Source organism: Astyanax mexicanus, chromosome 11 (assembly GCF_023375975.1).
Source record: "Astyanax mexicanus isolate ESR-SI-001 chromosome 11, AstMex3_surface, whole genome shotgun sequence".
In the NCBI taxonomy this organism is placed as follows: domain Eukaryota; kingdom Metazoa; phylum Chordata; class Actinopteri; order Characiformes; family Acestrorhamphidae; genus Astyanax; species Astyanax mexicanus.
In genome coordinates, this window is record NC_064418.1 from 38,559,343 (window position 1) to 38,582,396 (window position 23,054).

General features: G+C 39.6%; 1 protein-coding gene across 3 annotated transcripts in view; it reads left to right on the top strand.

The window, feature by feature from the left end:
* adarb1b (adenosine deaminase RNA specific B1b) overlaps nt 1–23,054 on the top strand; it is a 208,794-nt gene that overhangs the window by 175,128 nt on the left and 10,612 nt on the right. For 2 of the 3 annotated variants that reach the window (XM_022680190.2, XM_022680189.2), the window contains 6 exons: nt 1,695–1,769; nt 9,981–10,909; nt 16,024–16,138; nt 17,708–17,876; nt 17,962–18,113; nt 19,859–20,027. In XM_022680190.2, the coding sequence (XP_022535911.1) occupies nt 1,742–1,769; nt 9,981–10,909; nt 16,024–16,138; nt 17,708–17,876; nt 17,962–18,113; nt 19,859–20,027 (1,562 nt within the window). In that variant the 5' untranslated portion in view covers nt 1,695–1,741. Of the gene's footprint in view, nt 1–1,694; nt 1,770–9,111; nt 10,910–16,023; nt 16,139–17,707; nt 17,877–17,961; nt 18,114–19,858; nt 20,028–23,054 lie in introns of all 3 variants that reach the window. The other variant, XM_049485296.1, reaches the window with a different exon arrangement.

The following is a 23,054-nucleotide window of genomic DNA, read 5'->3' on the forward strand; positions in this document are numbered from 1 at the left end:
GGGGTGCAGCACTCGTCGGTTTTGTATTGAGGCTGCTGGATGTTGATTAATCTCTCTCACTCACACCTCTAAATGCATGCAAACTAAAGCAGCCTCCGGCAGTGAGGGACAGCCAGCTCGTTCGTCCCCAAAGTAGTGCTGAACTGGAGGACTTTGCCTTTTATTTCTCCTTGATCGGTGCCGGTGATTAGTTGGCCCATTTGGAGCAGGGCAGGCCTGTGCCCTTCAGCCGCCTGCCGGGCTTTTTGAAGGCGAGGCAGGGGGCAAAGCACTGGTCCCTCAGGTCTTATAAAGCTTACAGACTGTAACAGTCCATCTTTTTAATGTCCACAAGTTTACATTGTTCGGGGTTTAACATCTGCGAGCAATAAAAGTGGTTTGAATTTGTTTCTTACTGCTTTCGCCTAGAGTTTCAAAACCTCATATTTCCGCTCCTCATGATGCAGAAATGAAAATACTGAATAATAAAGCAGAAAATCTATTATTCTGTCAGCCGGCATAGTTTTTATAGCTCCTTCTCCTTTTAATTAGAGGCCTCAAATCTCTAGTAGGTTTTATTAAGAGCGATTTTCTTATTAATAATCATGCCAGACTTCCTTATAGGCATGGTCCAGAGAAATTTGCCTTCTTTTTGAATAATCACAGTTCTCTTGGTGTTAGGATATGAAGCAGAGGCTTTTAAATACAGTCAAAAACATAAGTTTTAAAAAAGCAATTTAAGGCCAAATTGAACAAACCAGAATTAAAACAGAGCTTGGTGGAATATTTCAGGGCAGGGGAAAAGGACAGGGAAACTTAGAACATAGCAGAACTTGGTGGCAAAACTCAATGGTAGAACTCTTTGCTGGTACTCAGAACTGGGTGGAACCCAGTGCTAGAACTCAGAACAGTACATATCCCAATGCGCACTTGGGTGTAGAAGGTATAATTCCTCTTTCTTTATTCTTAGTGTCTTGTTGTACAGTTAAATCTGCCTTTATTGTTTAGTCTTAATGAATTATTTTTTTTTTGGATTGTTAGGACTATGTCAGCCCTTCTGTGTCTTCTGAGAAAATCCACTTAAATAACTACTTAATGTGTAAATAAACCGTATCCACTCACTACAGACTGTCCCTGACCGCCGCCTCCTCCCGGAACAGATCAGTGATGGTACAGTCCGTTGTGTGTTGTGTATTTTTACTGTGGGTAAAGCAGAATCTGTGTCACAAGGGACTAAAAGCCTGTTGTTGTCAATAGCTGTATTTTTTCCCCGCGAGGCAGCTGAAAATGAGGTCCAATCGAATGGATATTAAAGTCACAATAGACTGCTCCTGCTATTACGACCTGTCAGCCGCGGCCCCCGCTCGCCCTCCCTCCCCCCTCCCTCCCTCTCTCGCCAAGATTAGTCTCCACTGCTGAATATTTATGCACTTACTGTAGGCTTAACCTCGCAGTCAGCGCAGATCCATTTCTCTCCTCTTTTCTCCTCTTTTCACTTCACCGCTGCTGCTCTTTGAGGAGCTCCTCTCTGAAGTTGAAGCTGCGGCTGACCACTGCATCGTCCTGTGTCTGGGAATTTGGGGGATTATGTGGAATGTGTTATTTGCTTTGGCTTCCTGTCTCATCTGTAAATGTCTTGAGGAATGCTAGCTCATTAAATGTTAATATCGCTAATCTAATATTTCTCTTTCTCTCTCTCTGTCTCTTTCTCTTAGGTATAGCTGGGGTCCGGCAGGCTCGGGGGCAGCAGAAGCTCTTCACCATGGATGTGGATGAGGAGGAGAACATGAGTGAGTATCTGTGCACACCAACAATACACTCTCACACACTTACAAGGAAGTGCACAAGTATATAGATAGACACACAGCCTAATATCCATTGAATATAATACACACTTATAAAACAACAACCTATCCTTGGATGCAGAACATCCTGGTCCAATCCGATAAATGAAGCCACACACTTATGTAGATCTGCACACTCATCCTCATTAATCACACATTTATACACACCTGTATATGCAGCCTTTTACTCACTCATACTCTCCCACAAGACTATGTTCACACTAGACCTGTTGTCCTCAACTGAGCGACCACAAGACGGTCAAAACTTGTCCAATTTGAAAAGCTCCAAATGCAGCAGAACTTTTAAAAGCTGTAAAAAAGCACTTACTGAACAATCAGGTCACATCTCAAGGGGCTTATAAAAACAAAAAAAAAACAACAACCAATGAAAAGATGAAAGATACACAGAGTGCTGTTAAAAGACAGTGGGCTTGTGAGTGAAATAAGGAAGATGCATCAAAGTCATTCCAGCGCTAAACGCAAGAATCAGCAGAAACCAAATTTATAGCTCATAAAAAGGGCAGAACCCAATAGATAAACCCACGCAGGTCAGAATCCAGTGTTAGCACACAGGAGAGATCAGAACTCAATGGTTAAACTCAGAACAGGAAAAAAAAAAACAAATGTAAGCATTTAGAAGCAAAGGTTGCAGCCCAGTGGCAGAACTCTCAAAACAAGGTAGAACAAGCCACAACTTAATGGTAGAACTCAGGACAGAGTAAAACCCAATGATTGAGCTGTGGATAGGGATCAAACATCAGGGCAATGTCCAATGATGGAACTCAAGGCAAAACTTTGTGGTAGAACAGGGCAGACCATTTTTCAGAATCCAATGGTAGATTTTAGAATTGGACAGACAGGCCAAAACTCAAAGGTATAACTGGAATAAGGATTGAACCTTGTGGTAAAACCTAATAGTTGAACTGTGGATATGGATCAAACATTAAATAGAGCAGAATTTAATCACAATGATCAGTGGGATAAATCACAACAAAGCAGAACCCAACAGCAGACCTCAGCGTCAGAACTCAGAACAAGGTAGAACAAGCCACAACTCCGTGGTAGAACTCAAGACAGAGTAAAACCTAATGGTTGAACAGTGGATAGGGTTCAAACATCAAATAGATCAGAAATTAAATCAGTGGTATACCTCAGAACAAGGCAGAACCCAACAGGTAGAACACCAGATGGGGTAGAACTCAAAACAGGACAATGCCCGATGGTAGAACTGAAAGCAAAACTTGGTGGTAAAACTTAGAACAGGGCAGACCTTTGTGGTGCAGCTCAGTAAAGGTTATAATCCAATGGTAGATATCAGAATTAGGCAGACAGGCCAAAACTCAAAGGTATAACTGGAATCAGGATTGAACCTTGTGGTAAAATGTAATGGTCAAACTGTGGATAGGGTTCAAAAATCCAATAGAGCAGAATTTAAGCACAATGATTAGTGGTATATCTCAGAACAAGGCAGAACCCAACAGTAGAACTCAGTGGTAGAACACCGGATGGGGTAGAACTGCCGTGCAGTGCCGAATGGAAGAACTCAAGGCAAAACTTGGTTGTAGAACTTTGAAGAGGGGAAAAAGTAGTGTTAGACATTTAAACAGGGTAGACCTTTATGGTGCAACTCAGTAAAGGTCAGAATCCAAAGGTAGAGATCAGAATTAGGCGGACAGGCCAAAACTCAGAGGTATAACTGAAATTAAAGGTAGAAATCAGAATTGAGACCCATCCAGATGAGATTAGTTTCTCATGGGGTCCTGGGGTAATTTTCTCCTCTGTGATTTTATTCCAGTCCAGAGCTACTATATATGTGTTTTTCTCAGCTGTCCTTTAAGAAAATTACAGGCTGAATTCCATACTCTTTTTCGCTGAACTCGTGGCCGTGGTCCAGTCTGTCCAGTGAGTCCAGTCTGGACTCACATCACTGAGTTTCATCACCTCACGTTTAATAAAATAGCTATTTGTCCACTGCTACGCACCGTAATTACACTTTGGGCACACGTTTCCACAAAGATCCACGTAAACACAACAGCGAGTAGAAATGGAGGAGCTACTGAACGTGATGTCATGTGACCAAGAAAGCCAAAAAAACCTATTGGTCCTCCTGTTTTTTCAATTGCAGTCCGGATGCAAGAGTTTTATCACTGAGTAGATTTGTGAAATATTTTTCACAGACGTCCCCCAGAGAAACTAATCCCGTCCGGATAGGGTTTTAGTCAGAGAGGCCAAAACTTAGAGACATAACTGACGTCAGGATAGAACCTTTTGGTAAAACCACTGGTGTTATTTCAGCTAATGTGTGCACTGCTGCTCCCTTGTAAACAAAAACAGGCCTAGTTTGAACACAGTCCATTACATGACCATATGGATCCTTCTGTCCCACTGTCCCACAACACACCTTCATTTTGTGCCCTATAATGCACCACCCTGCACCTATAGGCACCCCTTTAAGATTTGATTTTCCCAAGTTTCTCCATTCCCTGAGTAGAAACTCCTACAGTACAGTCGAGATACTGCAGATTTTTTTCAGAATGGACTTTCTCATCTGCCCAGTTTTGACTAGAAAAAGTTTCATAAGGTCTGTGCCAGCTCTGAAGAGCCAATCGTCAATGGTTTTAGGTTGGAAAAGTGCAGAATTCCTCCACTATAGTCCTATTGTTCAATTAATTAAACATTCAGACTCTTCTCCATCTCCTAGATTTGGATCACATTTCAGTGATATCACTCACCAGTCGAGTCCTCTCTCGAGTCGTCCTCACACAATTGCTGTTAATTGATATTTGGGCAGATTTTGATCAAATGGCTCGAGGAATAGACAACATTCTTTCAGGGTCTTGGAGGCCGCTGGTCGTATTCAGCTCTGCCGTGAATGGAAGTGTGTGTGTATTAGTAGCTGGCTGCCAGGAAGAGCTGTTAACCCAGAAAAAATGAAGCTCTCCTTTGTCCCGTCACTTACGGCTTCTCCCTAAAGCCTATTACAATGACAGCCAAGGTCAATTATTACCACCTCAAAGCGCAGGCACCAGTTTCTTATTTAGATTTTCTATAGATAAGCATGCTTTGATATTCCACAGCTTTTCACACTCATCCTGCAGATGATTCAGGGTGCACAGGTCTTTCTGATCTGCTTCCCGTTTTGCTGTCTACTGCATTAAATAGGGTCTGACAGGTGGATGGTATAAAAAAAAAAAAAAAACGATATATATAAAACATTTCTCTATTTATATTTTATATACCATCTAAAAATGTCAACTACCCTTTATATAGTGGGTGAACGTGAAGGAGAATAGTAACACAAAAGGCTTAAAGTAAATCTTAATTTAAAATGTATCAAAAATCATTTACTTAAATTGATTTATTTAAAGTCTTTTTCTGGTAGCATTGACCCATATATGCAGTCTAAAGCAAACATTTCAGCAGCCTTTGCTAAATTATATATATTTTTTTACACCTTGAGAGGTGATAAACATAGCCTTCAACCATCAGAAAATGCTTGGTTTGGACAAGATATTCTATTTCATTTCTTCCCCAAATTAGACCCAAAACAGTTAACTAAAAGTGTTCTAAATTATTTAATGTTATAAAATAAAACTTGATCTAACAATCAGCAACCATCGGCTCATCTAAGCAACTGTCTAAAAACCTTAAAGTAGTAATTTATTTGAATTAAATTGATCTGAATATGATGTAATTGTGATATTGCAGGAGAAAGCCATAAGAAAATGTTAAGAAATTGAAATTCATAGAAGCTAGGTAGGTGAAGATTAGATTCAGAGTGCCATTAAAGCTCTCAAACAGAACTGTTCTTATGCTGGTAAGACCTCATATGATTGCCCTCAACATAGAGAATGCACAATCCTAACTGTATAACAGTGAATTGGATAAAAAAGAAATCCAAGAACAGAAAGACTTTTGAATGCTACAAAAAGCATTTTGTTCCTTTTACATTTCTGTCTGAGGTTCTTTTACTAAGTACTGACTGTAAAGGTGCCCACATGATATTTATTTTTCATTCACTTATTTAGATATATTACGACAACCAAAATAACTATACATTTTTGTTTTGAAAACATAAACTACAGAAGCTGTGTTTACTACTTTTCAAGTTAAAAGCCCAGATTTTAGGACAGGGCAGTGTATATCCAGATAGAAGAACAGATGCATATGTATCACATGTGGTCTGTAACTTCATTGAGACTTTAGGGTGAAAGTAAAGTTGTTTAGTTGAGAGGAAGTGTGATTGATATGCTGATGGTGTCATATTGTTTGCAGGTTTCTATAGCCCATTAGGAAAGGAAGAGCGTTTCATTTAATTAAACAGCTTAATTAAAGATGTGATTATGTTAATAACAAGTGTATGCTGTATGTTTACAATTAGGCGTTGTTGATTTAAAGTGCACCACTTGTCACGCTGTGAAAAAGCGTGTAATCTGGCAGCAGATCAGCATGTTTCCTTCTGTTTTAAGGGCAACTGATGAAGGCATTTGGGGCCAATCAAAGCCCAAGGTTTTCTATCAGGGTACATTTTTAGGTGCAAGGTGTAAAAAGTTTGCGTGTGTGAGAGAGAGAGAGAGAGAGAGAGAGAGGGAGAGAGAGAGAGGGAGAGATCACAGGATGCTCTCTGATCCAGATTAGTAGTGAAACTCTCTCTCTGAACACAGGAATGACTGAGCTGTATGGAGTGAAGATAATTAGCACTCTTCCAGCATTAATTATGTCTCTTATAATCTGCCCTGAAACTCTGCATGTGCTGAATAGCGTTTTAGAGGTGCAGCAAGCAAAAAGGATGGAGAGAAGGAAAAAGAGAATCTGAAAAGCTTTGAGTTCTTTTTTGCAAAAAAAAAGACTTATTTAAAGTGTTTTTCGGAACTTTTCTTACTTTATAATAGTTTGAAATTTAGTTACTGTAATGGATTCACTGCTGACATTTGGCTGCTGGCATTTGGCTAGGTGACTCTATCATATAAACTTATTGTCAGTGATTCTGAGAGTCATTTTGAAATTGTGGTATTTTTTTAAGTGACAATCACACTAGAAAGGTTAAAACACATGCATAATGCATCATCAGCTTGAACTGATTGTCACAAAGTAGTTTTACGATATAAAGGAATTATTGATTGACCGGCTTAGCTCTAGACCAGTATAGGCTATGATTAATTTTCTGAGTTTGATGGTTAAAACCCCTTAAAATGCCTTGTCCCGTATACGGGCTACAGGTGTAGCTGATACAAAACCCTTTTTCTTTGCAGTAAAATATTTTTTTTTACATTCTGAAAATTTGAGGTTTGAGGCTCCTACAGGTTACTTAGAGAAGCTACCTGTTCACTCTCTTCTATAATTCCAGATCAGTAACAGGAATCAACCCAAATTCTGCAGGTTTGAAAACAGACATAAAAACTAAAGGTTTGCAGGACACGAACTGTTTAATTTGTATTCAGGAAAATATGGATTTCAAGATTTTCAAGAGCCCATTTTAAGATTGTATTCATTATATTTTGACATTAGCAGATTTACTTACATTTGTTTTTATATTTTCTATTATATTTACAGTTTGTATTTCAGTGATGTTCCTTAGCAACATGAAAGCTTTTTATGTAATGCTTGAATATAAATCCTCAAGATTTAGTGGTGTAATGTCAGGCAGACCATTGACAAAAATCCTGGCCAGTTTTAACTGGTTTACAGGCATGAAAAACCTCACCTAGCTAGACAACCAGTATGATCAACCATGAACAAGCTTTTCGACCACCAGCATCACAAAGATGTTTGTCAAGCATGACCAGTAAGATTAAGCTGGTTGGCCAATATTACAATCATAACCAATCATATTTTACCAGCATGACTAATAAGACTGAGCTGGCAGACTGGCATGATCAAGCATGACCAAATAAAATAATATAAAAACATCTAAAACCAGTTACCAGCAAAATTATAAAAAATTACATCACAACTTGGGGGATTACATCAAATAGCCTCTTTACGCCAGGATGAATTACCTGACACGTCTATTGTTTTTATTTCTTCTGCAGGCTTTTTTTTAGCACTTGTGACATTTTTGATGCATTCTCTGCTGAAAAACCCAGCTCTAAATCTTTCTTTTTACAAATGGCAGAGTCCTGTCAGGATCCTTAACCACCTGACAGTCTAAATACATTCAGAGAAAAGCTTCAAATAGCCCACGCTTATCGAGCTTAATGGGACAAGTAGGTCCCTTCCTCTCAGAGCATCCCAAAACTGCCAGTCTGAGGCCTGAACCTAGTTAGAGAACTCCAGTTAGAGGGTTCTCCGTGCTTGCTTTTGGGATGTGTCCTCTATTTTAAGATGCACGAGCTTGATGATGAATATTGGCTGCTTTTGTAAAACGAAAGGTTTCGATGTTGTTTTGAAGTAGGTGGAAAACCCAGAGGAGCATCTACAGACGTTAGATCTGTTAGGAGTCAGTGTTTTCTCCGCTCTCCGTGCTACAGCGTATCTGGGGCAGATACACAGCTTCATCAACTGCTGCATCAACATGTATTTTTGACAAGAGAAGATATTTTGGTTAACCCTACTGAGGCAGATGTCAGATTCCACAGATTAGATGGGTTGATCAGCTTAGATCTTATTTAAGATGCACATTAAATGCAAACAAATTAGGAGAACAACTGATAACAGCTGCTTTTTTCTTAAGAATTAGTGTTTTTTTTTTGTTAATTTTCATTTATTGATAAGGGGAAATCTTGTGTGATAAGGGGCACATACTGTTTGTGTGTTTGTGTTGGCGCATATTGTGAAGAAGTTACACGAAAAATTGCAATATCTGTTCAATATAATTAGTGTGATGTTTTGTCTACTTTTTCCCCCCACGTTTTGTTTTTATCTTCATTTTATTTTCATATTCCCTACATGACTTCAGTAATGACCACAATTTTTGCTGATCTCAGTATTGCCCACTAGGTTTTTCCTAGTAGGAAGAGGCCATTTATGTGTTTGAGTTAGTGTGTTAACTTTGTTTCAAAACAGTGTTTTTGTTTCATTTAAGCAACAGTAGGAATTCTGTTTGGTGAGAATGTGAATGAGAGAGAAAGGCCAATTGTTGTTTGCATTTACTATAATCAGTGGCAAATATCCTGGGTGCAATATATCGTCAATAATAATAAAAAATATATTATTGTGACAGGCCTAATTTTCCCCTTTTTGATTTTCCACTGCCTTGTTCCCTGTATGATCCTGCAGTGTTTCCCCATGACCCCCGTGTTCTTCCTCTTCTTCACGAATGCTTCTCTCTCTCCCTGAGCGCCGAAAGGAGTAACCTAGCGAGCTTTTGCTGCAGGATGTTATAAATGAAAATTTAGCCAAAGTTCCATCAGCTTTGTCAACAGGGCATGATGTGTGTTCCAGAGCCTGTTTAGCTCAATAAGACGTCCGTGCCGCTTTGTTTAACACCTCTGCCGAGGTTCAGTGATGTCAAGTCATTTATTAAATCCAATATACGATATGACATGCAGTTCACATATTTTATTCTAATTTGTCTCTCTTTCTTATAGTCTATGCTAAAATTGACTGACACCATGCATTAACATGTAAATGTCCCCTAATCCAAGCAAACACTACTTATATGACAGGGTTTGCAGAGACGTTCTGCGTATCACTGCTTTCACTGAAAATTACATTACCTTTCGTTTTTAGAATAAGAGAGAAACTTTTATTGTAGTGTACTTTTAGGATGATAAATTGCTTACGTTTTAAAGTATTAAAGACTGTCGTAGACTAAACTTATGCAGTAAAATTGTTTTATGTACAGTAGTTTTGCTATGCAATTTTACTGCATATGTAGAGTCATTTCTGGCAGTTTGAATACATAAGTACACTTCTGTTAAAAATTTCATGCCTGATAATCTATGGTAGAATGCTATAAGTCACATTGCGTTTGTTTGTATAAATGATCCTCTTTGCTCCTATAAAAAGAGTTGCAGTAACAATACAAATGTATATTCTTCTTTTTTCTGTTCCACTGAAAAAAATTAAAGGCACTGTGCTCTTGAATCTCAGCCTCAAAAAAAGGAACACACATCACTTGTTCAGTTACAAAGAAAGATAAAGGAATCTATAAATTTTACATTTACAAGATCCTGCAACGAAGGCGTTGTAAGTTACTCTTTCTGGGCATCGCAGGTTCCTGCAGCACCGACGTCAAGGAAAACCGCAACCTGGACAACGTCTCCTCCAAAGAGGGGACAGGCATGCCTGAGCAGCTCCCCAATGGCGGTGGAGGAGGGGGGCGTAAGCGCCCCCTGGAGGAGGGCAATAACGGTCACGCGCACCCCAAATTCAGGCCCAAGAAGCGCAAGAAAACCCCGGGGCCTGTTCTGCCCAAGAACGCCTTGATGCAGCTGAACGAGATCAAGCCAGGTCTCCAGTACAAGCTGCTGTCTCAGACCGGTCCGGTGCACGCCCCTGTCTTCGTCATGACCGTGGAGGTGAACGGGCAGCTATTTGAGGGATCAGGTCCCACCAAGAAGAAGGCCAAGCTGAATGCAGCAGAGAAGGCACTGCGGTCCTTTGTTCAGTTCCCCAACGCCTCAGAGGCGCATCTAGCCATGGGCCGTACTCTAACCGTCAACACGGACTTCACCTCGGACCAGGCCGACTTCCCCGACATGCTCTTCAACGGCTTCGAGACGCCTGCACCCCCCGAGGACCCCTTCTACCTGGGCTCTAACGGCAACGGCTCCCTGAACCCACTGGGAGAGTACACGGTGCCCCCTGCGGCAGGCACCAACAGCCTCGCACAAGCTCCACTGCCCCCTCCCTCCTCCTTCAGCTCGTCCTCCAGCGGCAAAAACCCAGTCATGATCCTCAACGAGCTGCGGCCGGGCCTTAAGTACGAGTTTGTGTCTGAGAGTGGTGAGAGTCATGCCAAGAACTTTGTCATGTCTGTGACGGTGGACTCGCAGACCTTTGAGGGTTCGGGCAGAAACAAGAAGCTGGCTAAAGCCCGCGCTGCACAGGCTGCCCTGTCTGCACTGTTCAACATGCAGCTGGACCAGACCCCATCCCGCCAGCCCATCCCCAGAGAGGGTCTGCAGCTGCACCTGCCCCAGGTATGAGCCTCGTTAAAAAAGCCATGTTTGTTTTGCAAAACAATCGGTTTTCTGTTAGAATAGAGCAAAATTCTGTATTTATTCCCGTACTAGGAATTCCGGGTCAAAATTGTGTTTCTGTGTTTCTGTGCATATTTTTTTCCATAAAAGCCACCAGATCCTCTGAATTATGAAGATATGAACTAATTGGAATACAAACATTGGCAAATCTATGCTATAAGAAGGCAATCACTTTCACTCTGCATTGAAATGACTTTACACAAGCGTTAGCTGATAAAATGTAGCAGTACTGCATATCAACACCCACTGCTAAAAACAGACTAACATTTTAAATATATTCTAGTGGCATTTAGCAGATGAGACAAAATGTTTTGTTAACTTTGTATTTTAGCAGCAATTAAGCAATGATACATGAGAGGGAGTGCTATAATGTGTGACGAGGCCACAGTCTGAGTGCCTTAGATCACCACAGCAGTGGCAATATTACATGTTATAGCACGAACCTCGAGTGTATTACTGCTATTATACCACAGTTCTGTTATCGCTGCGTTTTAAAAGATTTTAAGTTGAAGAGGACAAGACAATACGATCTGTTTGGTTATAAACACTAAAAGTTAAAATAGTTCCATTGCTGCTCTGTTTATAACTGTGTTGTTTGGCTTGTAAGCGCTGTATCATTGCTAGGTTACCTGTTTGTGGTGGAGTAATACAGTGCGCGAACGGCTGATTAGGGCACTCACAAAACGCCTCTTAGCTAATCACATTGCAGGGTCGGAAATAACTGTGGTATAATGTTTGATAATTATACTCCTGTTATGCCATATAACCTAATATAGGCATGAGAGAGAATGACAACATGACTTCATTGATCTATATGCACATTTGTAAACAAACAGTCTTTAGCGATGTATACATTCAGTCCAGTAAATCAAGATCAGGGTCGATCTTATGACTATTATAACATTTATTCACAGCTTGAGTATCTGCAATTTGAACAAGCTACTTTCATTATTTGCGTGTAAAACCTGAGCATGTGTGTACCAAGCCTATGGCAAGGTACTAAAATGTAAAATTAAAAAGTTATTTGAGTTATAAAGACTTATTTGAGATTCAGCCTTTGTGTTTAAAGTATAAAAATTAGTTGATTTCTCTGCAGCATTTAAGAAACAATTTTGCAAACCAGCAGGAAGCAGGAGATCAGTTCAGTTGGATCCTTCTCCATATTGAATATGCCTTAAATCAGAAAAAAAGGAAAAATAACATAAAAAAATGTATACACAAATTGAAAACAAAAGAATTTATTGTAGATCTAATTATTAGATTAGCATACTTACTTAAGTTGGATTGGAGTGTATTGTTAAATTCCTTGTAATAATATTAAATACTGCTTTTGGCTAGTACGGTACACAAAGTATAAAGAACTCTGATTGGAAGACAGAAATATAGGGATGTCCCCATAGTCATCTGAATTTTTAACAGGAAATTTTGTTTTGTCTTGTTATGCATAGATACCAAAAACATGGTCGATTCCACGCTATGCATTCCTTATTTTAAATGCTTGATTTTAATAATTACTCAAACCCATTCCCATAATCCCTACTTCTAAAAGTATTATGATAATGTCCATCCCGGAGAAACAGGGCTATGGATATCTATTTAAATGTTATACCGATACTTCTTTTGTTCTGACGATCTATTGATTTTCTGCAATATGAATTACTTATTTATTACTGTGCAAGGCTGTTCATACTCTGGAGGAAAACCCTTCAACAACATTAAAGGAGTTTAATATGAAAATGTTAATACATTTTATAAAAAATGTATGAAGTTTTTGATTCAGAGCGTCTTTTCTTGTTTTTTCTCCATTATTATAACTTTTCTTTTTTTGTTGAACTAAATCTAACCTTTTGAACAGTTTTATTTTATCCCGATCAGACTGTTAGATAGAGCGTAGCCGTATCGGACGTCTTCAGATTAGCTAACTGATCCAAAAAATGAGGAATCAGTCACTCACCCCTCTATAGTATTTGATTAATGGCACTGAACGCAGAGGAGACTCGTCAAAGATAAGTTCTTTATCAAAGGCTCTGTGATTGATTCTTCAACACAATACCATAACTTTCTGCCCATCTTCATTACGCCTGAAGTCTAATTGAAAAGGAAGATGGGTGATTAAAAAAAAGCGATGACACGGAGCAGGTGGTTAAAGGAGCGGAATCCCGCGTGTGTTTGTGGAGGAAAAAAGGCTATTTACACCTTTCCTAACCCTTTTGTTAATCCCGCTTTCAGATAAGGCCGGGGACCGAGGCTGGCCCAATCTTAATTAACATCTCCCTCTGAACCGTGTCAAAACAAGAGCGTTTAGCTGCAGTCTGGCTGCTGCCTGTCTGCTGAAGAGTGCCGCTGTCAGGTTCTGTTTCCAGCGCTGAAGCCTCGTGGGCTGCTCGTGTGCCTGACAGGCTCGGCGCCAAGAACACGGAGCTCTATTAGCAGAGCCCCCACCTGCCACCCCACCTTCCCCACCCACCAACCCACTTCCCCAATCGTCCCTCAGCACAAACCTCAGGATTTAACGTGCTGTCAGTCCAGCTTTGTGCGGTGTGGGTAAATTTGTTTTAGCTAGATGGCAAAAAGGTGTCTAGGATGAAAGCTATTAGCGAGACGTGGCGTCTGTCATCAGTCCACTGATTACTGCAGTCATGCGTTCGTGTGTGGAGATACAGACGGGCGAGAGAAGTCTCGGTTGGTTAAATGGCAGTCTATCAAAAACGGAAAACGTGCTATTTATTTTTGGTCCCTTTATTAATCTCCCCGGTGAGTCTGGCTGCGGTCTCTTTGCGCAGCTGTACATGCCTTATCCGCATGTCAGTAGTTTGTTTAATTTGACCTCTTGCTCTCAGGCCGTGAAATGGCAGTGTGTAATTGGCCAGTGAACTCGCGGTCTGTTAATATTTACTTAGTGCACCCTCAGATGAGTGCTGCCCCCTGCTGTTTGCTGCCAGTAATGGCGATCCTGATTGCCAGGGTGAAAGTGCTCTTTCTGTTTTGAAGAGTTACATTTTTTTCCTTCACGGAACAGCTCGCTCTCCTGCGTCCCGCGCTCACATTAACTGTCTCCCGCTGAGCGATTCTCAAGTACTAGGGACGCAATGTTGGACTAATGTCTCTAATTTGTGCCCATTCAGCCAGTGACTTCTCTCTGGCATAATCATTTTCCACCCTATTAGCAGAGGAGAATGGAGTGTAAGAGAAAAGACGCTGTCAGAGAGAAAGAAGCGACTGAACCTCTTGGCAGGTGATGCTAAATTAGAGAGGGTATTTCCACAACTGTGGAATAAAAACAGCTTTAATGTACAACAAGGGATTCAATTCAGTTTTATGTATGTAGTGCTCTTCCAGATATCGTATCGCATTTTTCGCAGTATAAGGTGCACTTAAAATTATTTTATTTTCCCAGAAATCTTCAGTGCGCCTTATAATCCGGTGCATGTTATGTATATATTAATTCTGCCAGTAAGGTTGTAAGGAGCAGTAAAGCCACTCTGCTGAAGTACAGAGTTATACAGGAGTTTCAGTTTAGTTTTCCAGCAGTATTAGCATTAGCTGCTAACAGCACTAAGCGCTAGCTTTTTGGCCGTTCAGAGGTGAGTTTTATCGGGCTGTAGCCTGCTGCTAACTTTGGCTAACACTGCTGAAGCAGCATTAGCATTAGCCACTAACTGTGCTAAGTGCTAGCTCTTTGGCTGTTTACCATGTTAGAACAAGCTAGGACAAATGCTAGCTCAGGGTTCCCCAGTGTAGCACTATCGGGTGGCGTTAGCCGCTAAACGCTAGTGGTTAGCCGCTAATGCTAATACTCCAGCTTTAGTAGAAATCTGAAAATCTAAGCTTACTGTAAATAATTGGAAGCTCTTTATTCACCCAAATAAATTGTTTTCAGGAGAGAAATATGTGTAGATTAACATCTAGTGCTAGTTTGACTTGTCTGACTGATCTAAAATGTTTTTTTTAAAGAAATACCATTTTGTTTACTTAGCTTAGCTTACAGGTCTCGCCACCCCGGTTCCTACTACCAGTGCCACATAAAATGAGCCTGATAATCCGGTGCGCTTTATAATGAAAAAAAAAAAACAAAGAAAAACACAGTATTTATTTTTCTGTTAACTTATCTAATCCCTTGCAGTTTGGTCTTGGAGCTGCACAATATGACTCAAAACTCTTATTATGCTCAAAAGACATGTCGATAGGTAGTTGGGGCTGGACCATAATTTAAAAACATTTTTCTATCATGATTAACATCTTGTTGTGTCTCCTATAAATTCTTGAATTTATTTAAGTGAGTAAAGGTACATTAAACTATTAAAACATACAGCAAATGTAGCCTAGGGTTATAAGAGAGGGCAGAACGTTAGGCATACAGGGCAGGCATCCATAGCCTGGCAGTGCCAGTGTGAGATGATGTACAACAAAGGCGCTGGCTTTTGTACTGTTCATATGGGTTTAGGAAATATATCATATTAACTAAGAATATTAAGAAATATTGTTATATCAGTTTTGGTCCATAACATACACCCCTGTATGCAATACAAAAATATGTTTTCCACAATTATAAACATTAGATTCTTTGTGATCTTTCACTGATTAAGCAATCCTCATTGAATTATATTGCGAGATGATTGGGAAAGGAAATTGTCGTGCTGCTCGTTTTATTTTAATGTTTTTGTGGCATAATTTGCACAATGTGCTCTATGGTCAAATCCATATTCACACAAATGGCCCATTCAGAATTTTTTTTTTTTTTTTTTTTTATTATTATTTTTTTTTATAAATCTCACAGAATGTAAAAATGTGTAGCAGGTATATTACATCATGATATTTTTTTCCTTAGAAAATATATAGACGATAAAAGATTTTGTTGCAGTAAAAATTACAAAATTATTAATACAAAAAAGGTGATATAGTAATTTTGGATGATATTGCTCAGCCCAACTTGCTCTTTGATCTTGTTAATTTTTCTTATCTGTTTCCATTTCTTTAAAAAGCTGCATCTTCAGTGATCTCACTGATTTGATTAATTGATTAATTGAATGTAACTGGCTATTTTTTCTCCTCAGGTTCTAGCAGACGCTGTCTCCCGCCTTGTGGTGGACAAGTTCAGCGAGCTCACCGACAACTTCACGTCCCCTCACGCACGACGGAAAGTGCTGGCTGGGGTTGTCATGACAACAGGTAGGCTGTGCCTCTATGCACCGTCAAACACAACGCTAGGTGTTTCTCCATCCTCTACCTTTAAATACACTACATGCTGTGTTAATTCATCTGATCTGCTTGAAGGCACATGGTTATCATTAATATTAGATTACTAATTATTAGAAGTGCACTCGAGTGTATCTGTAGATTTGTAATTTTTATATCAATACATCTTTCTCAGTTTGAGAATCCTCATTTCAACATGTGAACCTTCAGCCATTAACAAGTGATTCACTAGTGGGTGAGAATCAGAGGTTAAACTGTGGGAGGTTCTTTTGTGCGTGCCAACAACATGAGAGCTATATCTATATGTGGGTGCAGAGGTAGTATTATTTCAGTACATTTGGCAAAAGTAAGCTGATACAATTTACAGAAATTGTTTTACCTTTATATACATATATACACATTTTTTGATTGTTTGGACCAATTACAAAAAAAAAAAAAACGAGGCAGGCTATCATCCCCCATTACATACCAGATACATCAGATTATGCTGGTATCTACTGTAACTGTAGATTAACTGTAGATTTCAAAGAAAAATAAAATATAATTTAAGGTTCATCTGTTCAACTAGTCTAATTAACAAAAACATAATAAAAACCTGGGTTCCGAATTTGGTCCATACTGTGAAAATGGCTGGGGAAAAAATTGCAGTTTCATTGCAGATCTGGCTTCACAACTGCAAGTTATTTTTCACACTATAAATTGCACCGGATTATAAGGCGCATTATCAAAGAACATCCATTTTCATCTATTTCGTCTATTTTACTAGGTTAAGTCACACCAGATTATAAGGCGCATTATATGACACTAGTAAGGAACAGGGGTGTACATTTACAGTAAGTTTAGATTCCCAAATTTCCCCAGCAGTAAGGCTGGAGCATTAGCATTAGCCACTAACCGCTAGAGCGATCCAGAGTGTTCCGGAAACCAAGGGCGCTATTAGCTAGCAGTTCGTCTCACATAGCTTGTTTTAACTAGGAAAGAACTAGGGCTTAGCGTGCTGGAGCCTCGATGCTGGAGAAACTTCACTGAAACGAGTGAGTGGGGTGGAGTGACTTTACTGCCTCTTAATTCCTGACTGGTAGAATTCCTAGTAGCTACCTGATTAGTGACCGTTTTTTTTTACTGGATATTCAAACTAGGTTGCCTTTGTATTATTTGTTTTTTTATGTTATAGAATTGCTCTGGATGTAATGCTGTAAAAAAATAAAATTAAAAATAAATTATGGAATGTTGAATTAATAGAAGTGGTGTTGCTTTCGAGCTTTTGAATGTTGCTGTAGTGTAGCGCACATAATAGGAAAATAATAATAAAGTATTGTATTCATTTCTATCAAATGATAAATCTGGAAAAAGCTTTTCTTGTCATTTAAATAACACAAATGAATGTATCTGTGGTTGTATCCAGGGTTACCCCAGTTTATAAGGGATTTATGTGAGGGAGCTATATCTGGTGATAAACACTGATCCTAGTTCAGCACTGTTACAGTTATTCTCAAATGCTAAATGCACATGTCTCAGCTCTGCTCTCTGCTGTGTCCTCAGGTACTGATGTGAAAGAGGCTCAGGTCATCTGCGTCTCCACAGGAACCAAGTGCATAAATGGCGAGTACATGAGTGACCGCGGCCTTGCGCTTAACGACTGCCATGCTGAGATCATCGCCCGCCGCTCACTCATCCGATACCTGTACATGCAGCTGGAGTTCTTCCTTAGGTAAGAAAGGTGAACATCTGAGCCACAGTGTGGTTAGACTGATGATGAGAGCTGCATTCAGAGTATACTTTTCTTTCTCACACAGTAACAACAAAGAGGAGCATCAAAACTCGATTTTCACGCGGTGTGAGAAACATGGCTACCGGCTGAAGGACAACGTTCAGTTTCACCTCTACATCAGCACGTCACCGTGCGGAGACGCTCGCATCTTCTCCCCGCACGAGGCAGGAGTCGAGGGTAAGAGCATTAGAACCAGTCCCTCACGAAATAACTTTCTGATCAATTTCTGATTGTTTATTTTACAATATATTATCTTACTGCTCACATTATGATTGTTTAAATAAGTTGTAAATGTTATGTTTAATATGTTTTGCATGTTTAAAACCATTTCAAGGTAATAACTCAGCCTCTGTAGCAAATAATAACTGTTAGGAGACACACTCTTATTTGTTTAGCAGCGATTTCCCAGCCTTTTGGTTACAAATCAAAATTACAACAATGCTGGATTGACCTCCAATGAAAAAAACTAAGAAAAAAAACTAGAGAAGTTGAGCATACAGTGGTTTTGGATGTTGCAATTTTTCGTCAATATAATGTTGGCTTCATTGTACCATTATAAAAAAAAAGACTAATAATAAACAAAATGTCAATTCCAGCTGCTTTCGTTCAACCAGATACATTTGTGGCCAGCTAGGATGCCGTGCACCTTTTTGTGCAATAAACCTCATAATTTCATATTTGATAATCTCATTAGAAAATGAGTTGAATTAGATGTATTAGATGAGGGAATAGGCAAATAGGAAATAGTGTAGCGCACCCTGGATATATTAAAAACTTTCTACACTACTGAATCAGCTAAAACAAAATAATGTATTGAGTTCCTCCAATGAATGACAATTTATTAACAATTTTCCCCTTTTGAGAACAATCAGTTATTCTTACTTTTTATAATTATGAATTTAAAATTATTTTTTTACACGTACATTTCTGCATTTAAAAAGGTGCTTAAAATGCAAGAACTTACAACAGTACAGCAAATAACTGATTTCTCCCATATGGCAGAAATTGTTACAATTTTTATTTGTTTGAATTAACTGCAATAATTTCAGCATTAATCAGTAATAAATCTATTAAAGTCTAATAATAAGACACTAATAACATGCATTTCTATTTTAAGATCACAATTACAACAACTAATCAGCTGTGGCCTGTGTAATCCCCTGATAAGAGCAACCGTCTCCAGTTTTCAAGACTCCCAGAGAACCGGATCCAAGAAACAATGAGAGAAACAGAGGAAGAGCAACACTAGCTAGTATAGTTACAATCACATATGAAATGAATGAGAGGTGCTGAACAGAGGTAATCTGATCATACAGGGGAAAGGGTTTATGAGAGAGGCCAGTGACTAATGGGAAATGTGTGCAGGGTCCAGGGAGACACCTGATTGTTTTAGACAAATACAGGATGTAGAAGATATGAGAACATGACATCTCTTTCATCTCCCCTTAGCAGGATGACAGCTTTCCAGAGTGATTTATTCAACCCCTTGTTTGGAAATTAATTATCAAAGCCTAATAATTGAATTCATTTAAGCTCAGGATGTTTTCCCCTTGTGATCAGTCTCGTTTAATTAGAATTTCATTCAACTGTCTGCCCGTGTTTTGAAAATAAATTTCAATAGTCTTTTTAATTAGCCAGCTTTGTCTCTTTTTTCCCCTCTGCGTCTGATTAATTCTGCTCGGCCAGTGTCATATGTGAATCATTGTGTGTTCAACTGCTTTCTATTGTGTGATGCACAATTACTCCGATGTGCATCATGGAGAATGCCGTGGTGGAACAGCATGCGCCGCACGTTCGCGGAAATTGTAAATGAGGAAGCTCGTTGTCTACGTTGCCAGTTCACTAATGTTAACAAACTGGGAGGTGATTGATTGGTCTGTTGTTTGGAATTCTTGGCTAACTCCTCTCTCCTTCATCATCAGACCAGGGAGACAGACACCCAAACAGAAAAGCCCGGGGTCAACTGAGGACTAAGATTGAGTCTGGAGAGGGAACCATCCCAGTGCGCTCCAGCAACACTATCCAGACGTGGGACGGTGTTCTTCAGGGGGAAAGACTCCTCACCATGTCCTGCAGTGACAAAATCGCCAGGTAACATTTAAAAAAAAAATAAACAGGTTAATTTCCATACACTGCTAGAAAACAGTGTTGTTAGATAAGCTCTTTTAAGTCTAAATGCTTTTTGGCTCGCTTGGGGTGCAAGATCTTGTACATCCTCTTCTCTACGAGTTCTGAGAATTTTGGGATCAGACGATTTCAAAACAAATATCTGACTGGCCGATAATTTAACTAATCCTGGGAGCTGGTCAGATCAAATGATTCATTTTAGCATTAGCTGCTAGCCGCAGCGCTAGCTCTTTCGCTGCTCAGAGGCGAGTATATTGGACTATAGTCTGCATGTTTGCCGTGTTAAAACAACCTACTTGGGACGAACCGCTAGCTGATAGCACTCTGGGTTACTGGAATACTCAGGGTTCCTCAGTCTAGTGCTATCAGGCAGCATTTACTTCCCACTTGCGCTGCAGTTAGTAGCTAATGCTAATGCTGCTTCACCCAGCCTTAGTGCTGGAGAAACTTCACAGAAAACCAAAACAAGACAAAATATTGGAAATCTAAGCTTACTGTAAATAAACAGATGCACTTTACTACCCCCAAATAAATGGTTTTCATAAGAGAAATCTGTGTAGATTAACGTCCAGCATGCGTTTGACTTTGAAAGATGTTTTTTTTTTTTTTTTGCAGTTTCCCCCAGTTTACTCATTAGAAGGGGGCCACCCTTCCTCACTTCGATGTATGCATCCTCACTAATGTTGCTTAATGCTCCTTATAATCCGGTGCGTTATATAATCTGGAAAATATGGTAGTATCATTGGTCAAGTTGAAGTGTAATCGTCCCATCTCTTAATAAATGTACACTATATTGCCAAAAGTATTCACTCACCTATCCAAATCAAATAGTTTTTTTTTTATATTATAACAAAGTTGAAGTGATTGGGAACTAAAGCAACTTTATTATTGGAGTCAAGTGTAATTATGCGTTTGAACAGAATAAAGTGTAGCTGCAGTTCTTTAAGGGTCCGGGCTGTAGTTTCTGAAAGACCGCTCTTAGTCTTACTGCAGGGATTGTTTTGCTCTAAATGTTTCAGGAATTTTGAGCTTTGGTTGAATGTTAGCACAGCAGCAGTCTTGCATTGCTCAGGGGAGTGGATTGTGTAGTTCTTCGGCGTGGCTGAGGTGCTGTCCGCCCCTGCCGCTGACGCCTGTGAATGGGGAGATAAGGAGGTGTCGGAGGCAGCTGTGTGTGCAGAGCACAGGCCCTGTCACAGCTGATGAGAGAGCACCTCGCTCCTACTTATCTATTTACCTTCTCTCAAACACACACACACACACTCGCTGTCAGTCTCAACACAGCCTCATCATCATTCCAGCTCTATCTCCCTTCGCTCTCATTTAGTCTATTAGGCTGGCTGTCATAGGGAAAGAACAGGTGCTGATAATGATTGTGGTTTACTTTTGCAACAGGAGTCTGTTGGAGCTCTTATGTAACTGATGCCTGAGGGGGAAAATGGCCGTGAGAGTTTGAAAGATGGGTAGCTGTCAGTGAGTGGCGTTTCATCACCTGCATTGCACTATTTCTCAAGGTGCCATCATCCCCTGCTGGATAGGGTTATTTTTCAACATAACCAGCATGTGTTGTGTGAATCTGGATTCCCCGGGCTTTATGATGCATGATTTTTGCTGTGGCAGTGCATCAGGTGGTTAAAAACAGTGTCACAGGATGGGTCTAATTTATCATTATCTCCACAATATTGTGCTGAAAATGATTTTCTGTAGCATGCTCACATCACAAAGGGTCGTGATCACAGCAGTATTATCTCCAGGGACCATCTAACACACTCCACAAATCTGTATTCAGAATGCTGTGTAGTCCAAAACTAGGCTTAAACTCTGTCAAGAAAACTGCCCCTATATGCCGTCATGTCCACTCGTAACTGATGTGTGGATTTATGTTTTCTTAGGTTTCATAGGACCTTATTCCATCCTCTATCTATTTGTTTATTTATTATAAAAAAATAAACAAACTATGTTTTGCTCCTGTGCCATTAGAACTAATATACCTAATATAAATACTGTCAGAGCAAATTGTGTAAATATTTTAGTCACATATTTGTTTTACCATCATGTGTATTGCACACTTAAAATCGAAATTACTTTTTCCTACATACCCTAATTCGCATTATAAGGCGCACCAGATTATAAGGCACACTATTAATGAACGTTTATTTTTTAATACATAAGGCGCACCGGATAATAAGGTGCATTATGTGACACTAGTATGTTTTCCATGTTTTTCTTCTTTTCTCCACTGGGTGGCGAGACCTGTAGAGCTAAGCTAAGTAAACAAATATGTAATTCTTAAAAAAAAACATTTTCTTTTAAAGTCAATCAAGCGCTGAATGTTAATCTACACAGATTTCTCTCCTAAAAACTGCTTATTTGGGTGAATAAAGCTGCTTACTGTTTGTTTACAGTAAGCTTAGATTTCCAGATTTCCATTAAGGCATTAGCAGCTAACCATTAGCACTAGCTGCGGTTAGCGGCTAATGGCGACGACAGCGCTACACTGAGAAACCCTGAATTTCCAGTAAGCCAGGGCGATATTAGCTTGTATAGCCCTGCATATATTCAGTTATGAACAGGCGAAAGAGCTAGATAATGCTTAGCGCAGTTAGTGGCTAAAGCTAATGCTGCTCCAGCATTGCTAGCCGTGATTAGCTGCAGGCTCACATCTGAGCGGCGAAAGAGCTAGCACTTAGTGAGGTTAGCAGCTAATGCTAAAACGTCTGGAGAATTAAACTGACACAGATTTGCAAATCCATGCCCACAGTTTGACTAGTCCCTGTAATGAAGTATTGCCAAAAAAATAAGTGTCCCTAGAGAAGAGAACCTCGAAGCTGCTGGGATCATGCTTAATGCTAAATGTTGGCTAGAGGGCTGTATATTAGAGAGAACAGTTTTCTATTATATGGATTCTTCAGTATTTTTCCTGTCGCTTTTTCAAACTGATTTTTATAGGACATACAAAAATATAGTTCCACTGTTTTGTTTTTTTCTGGA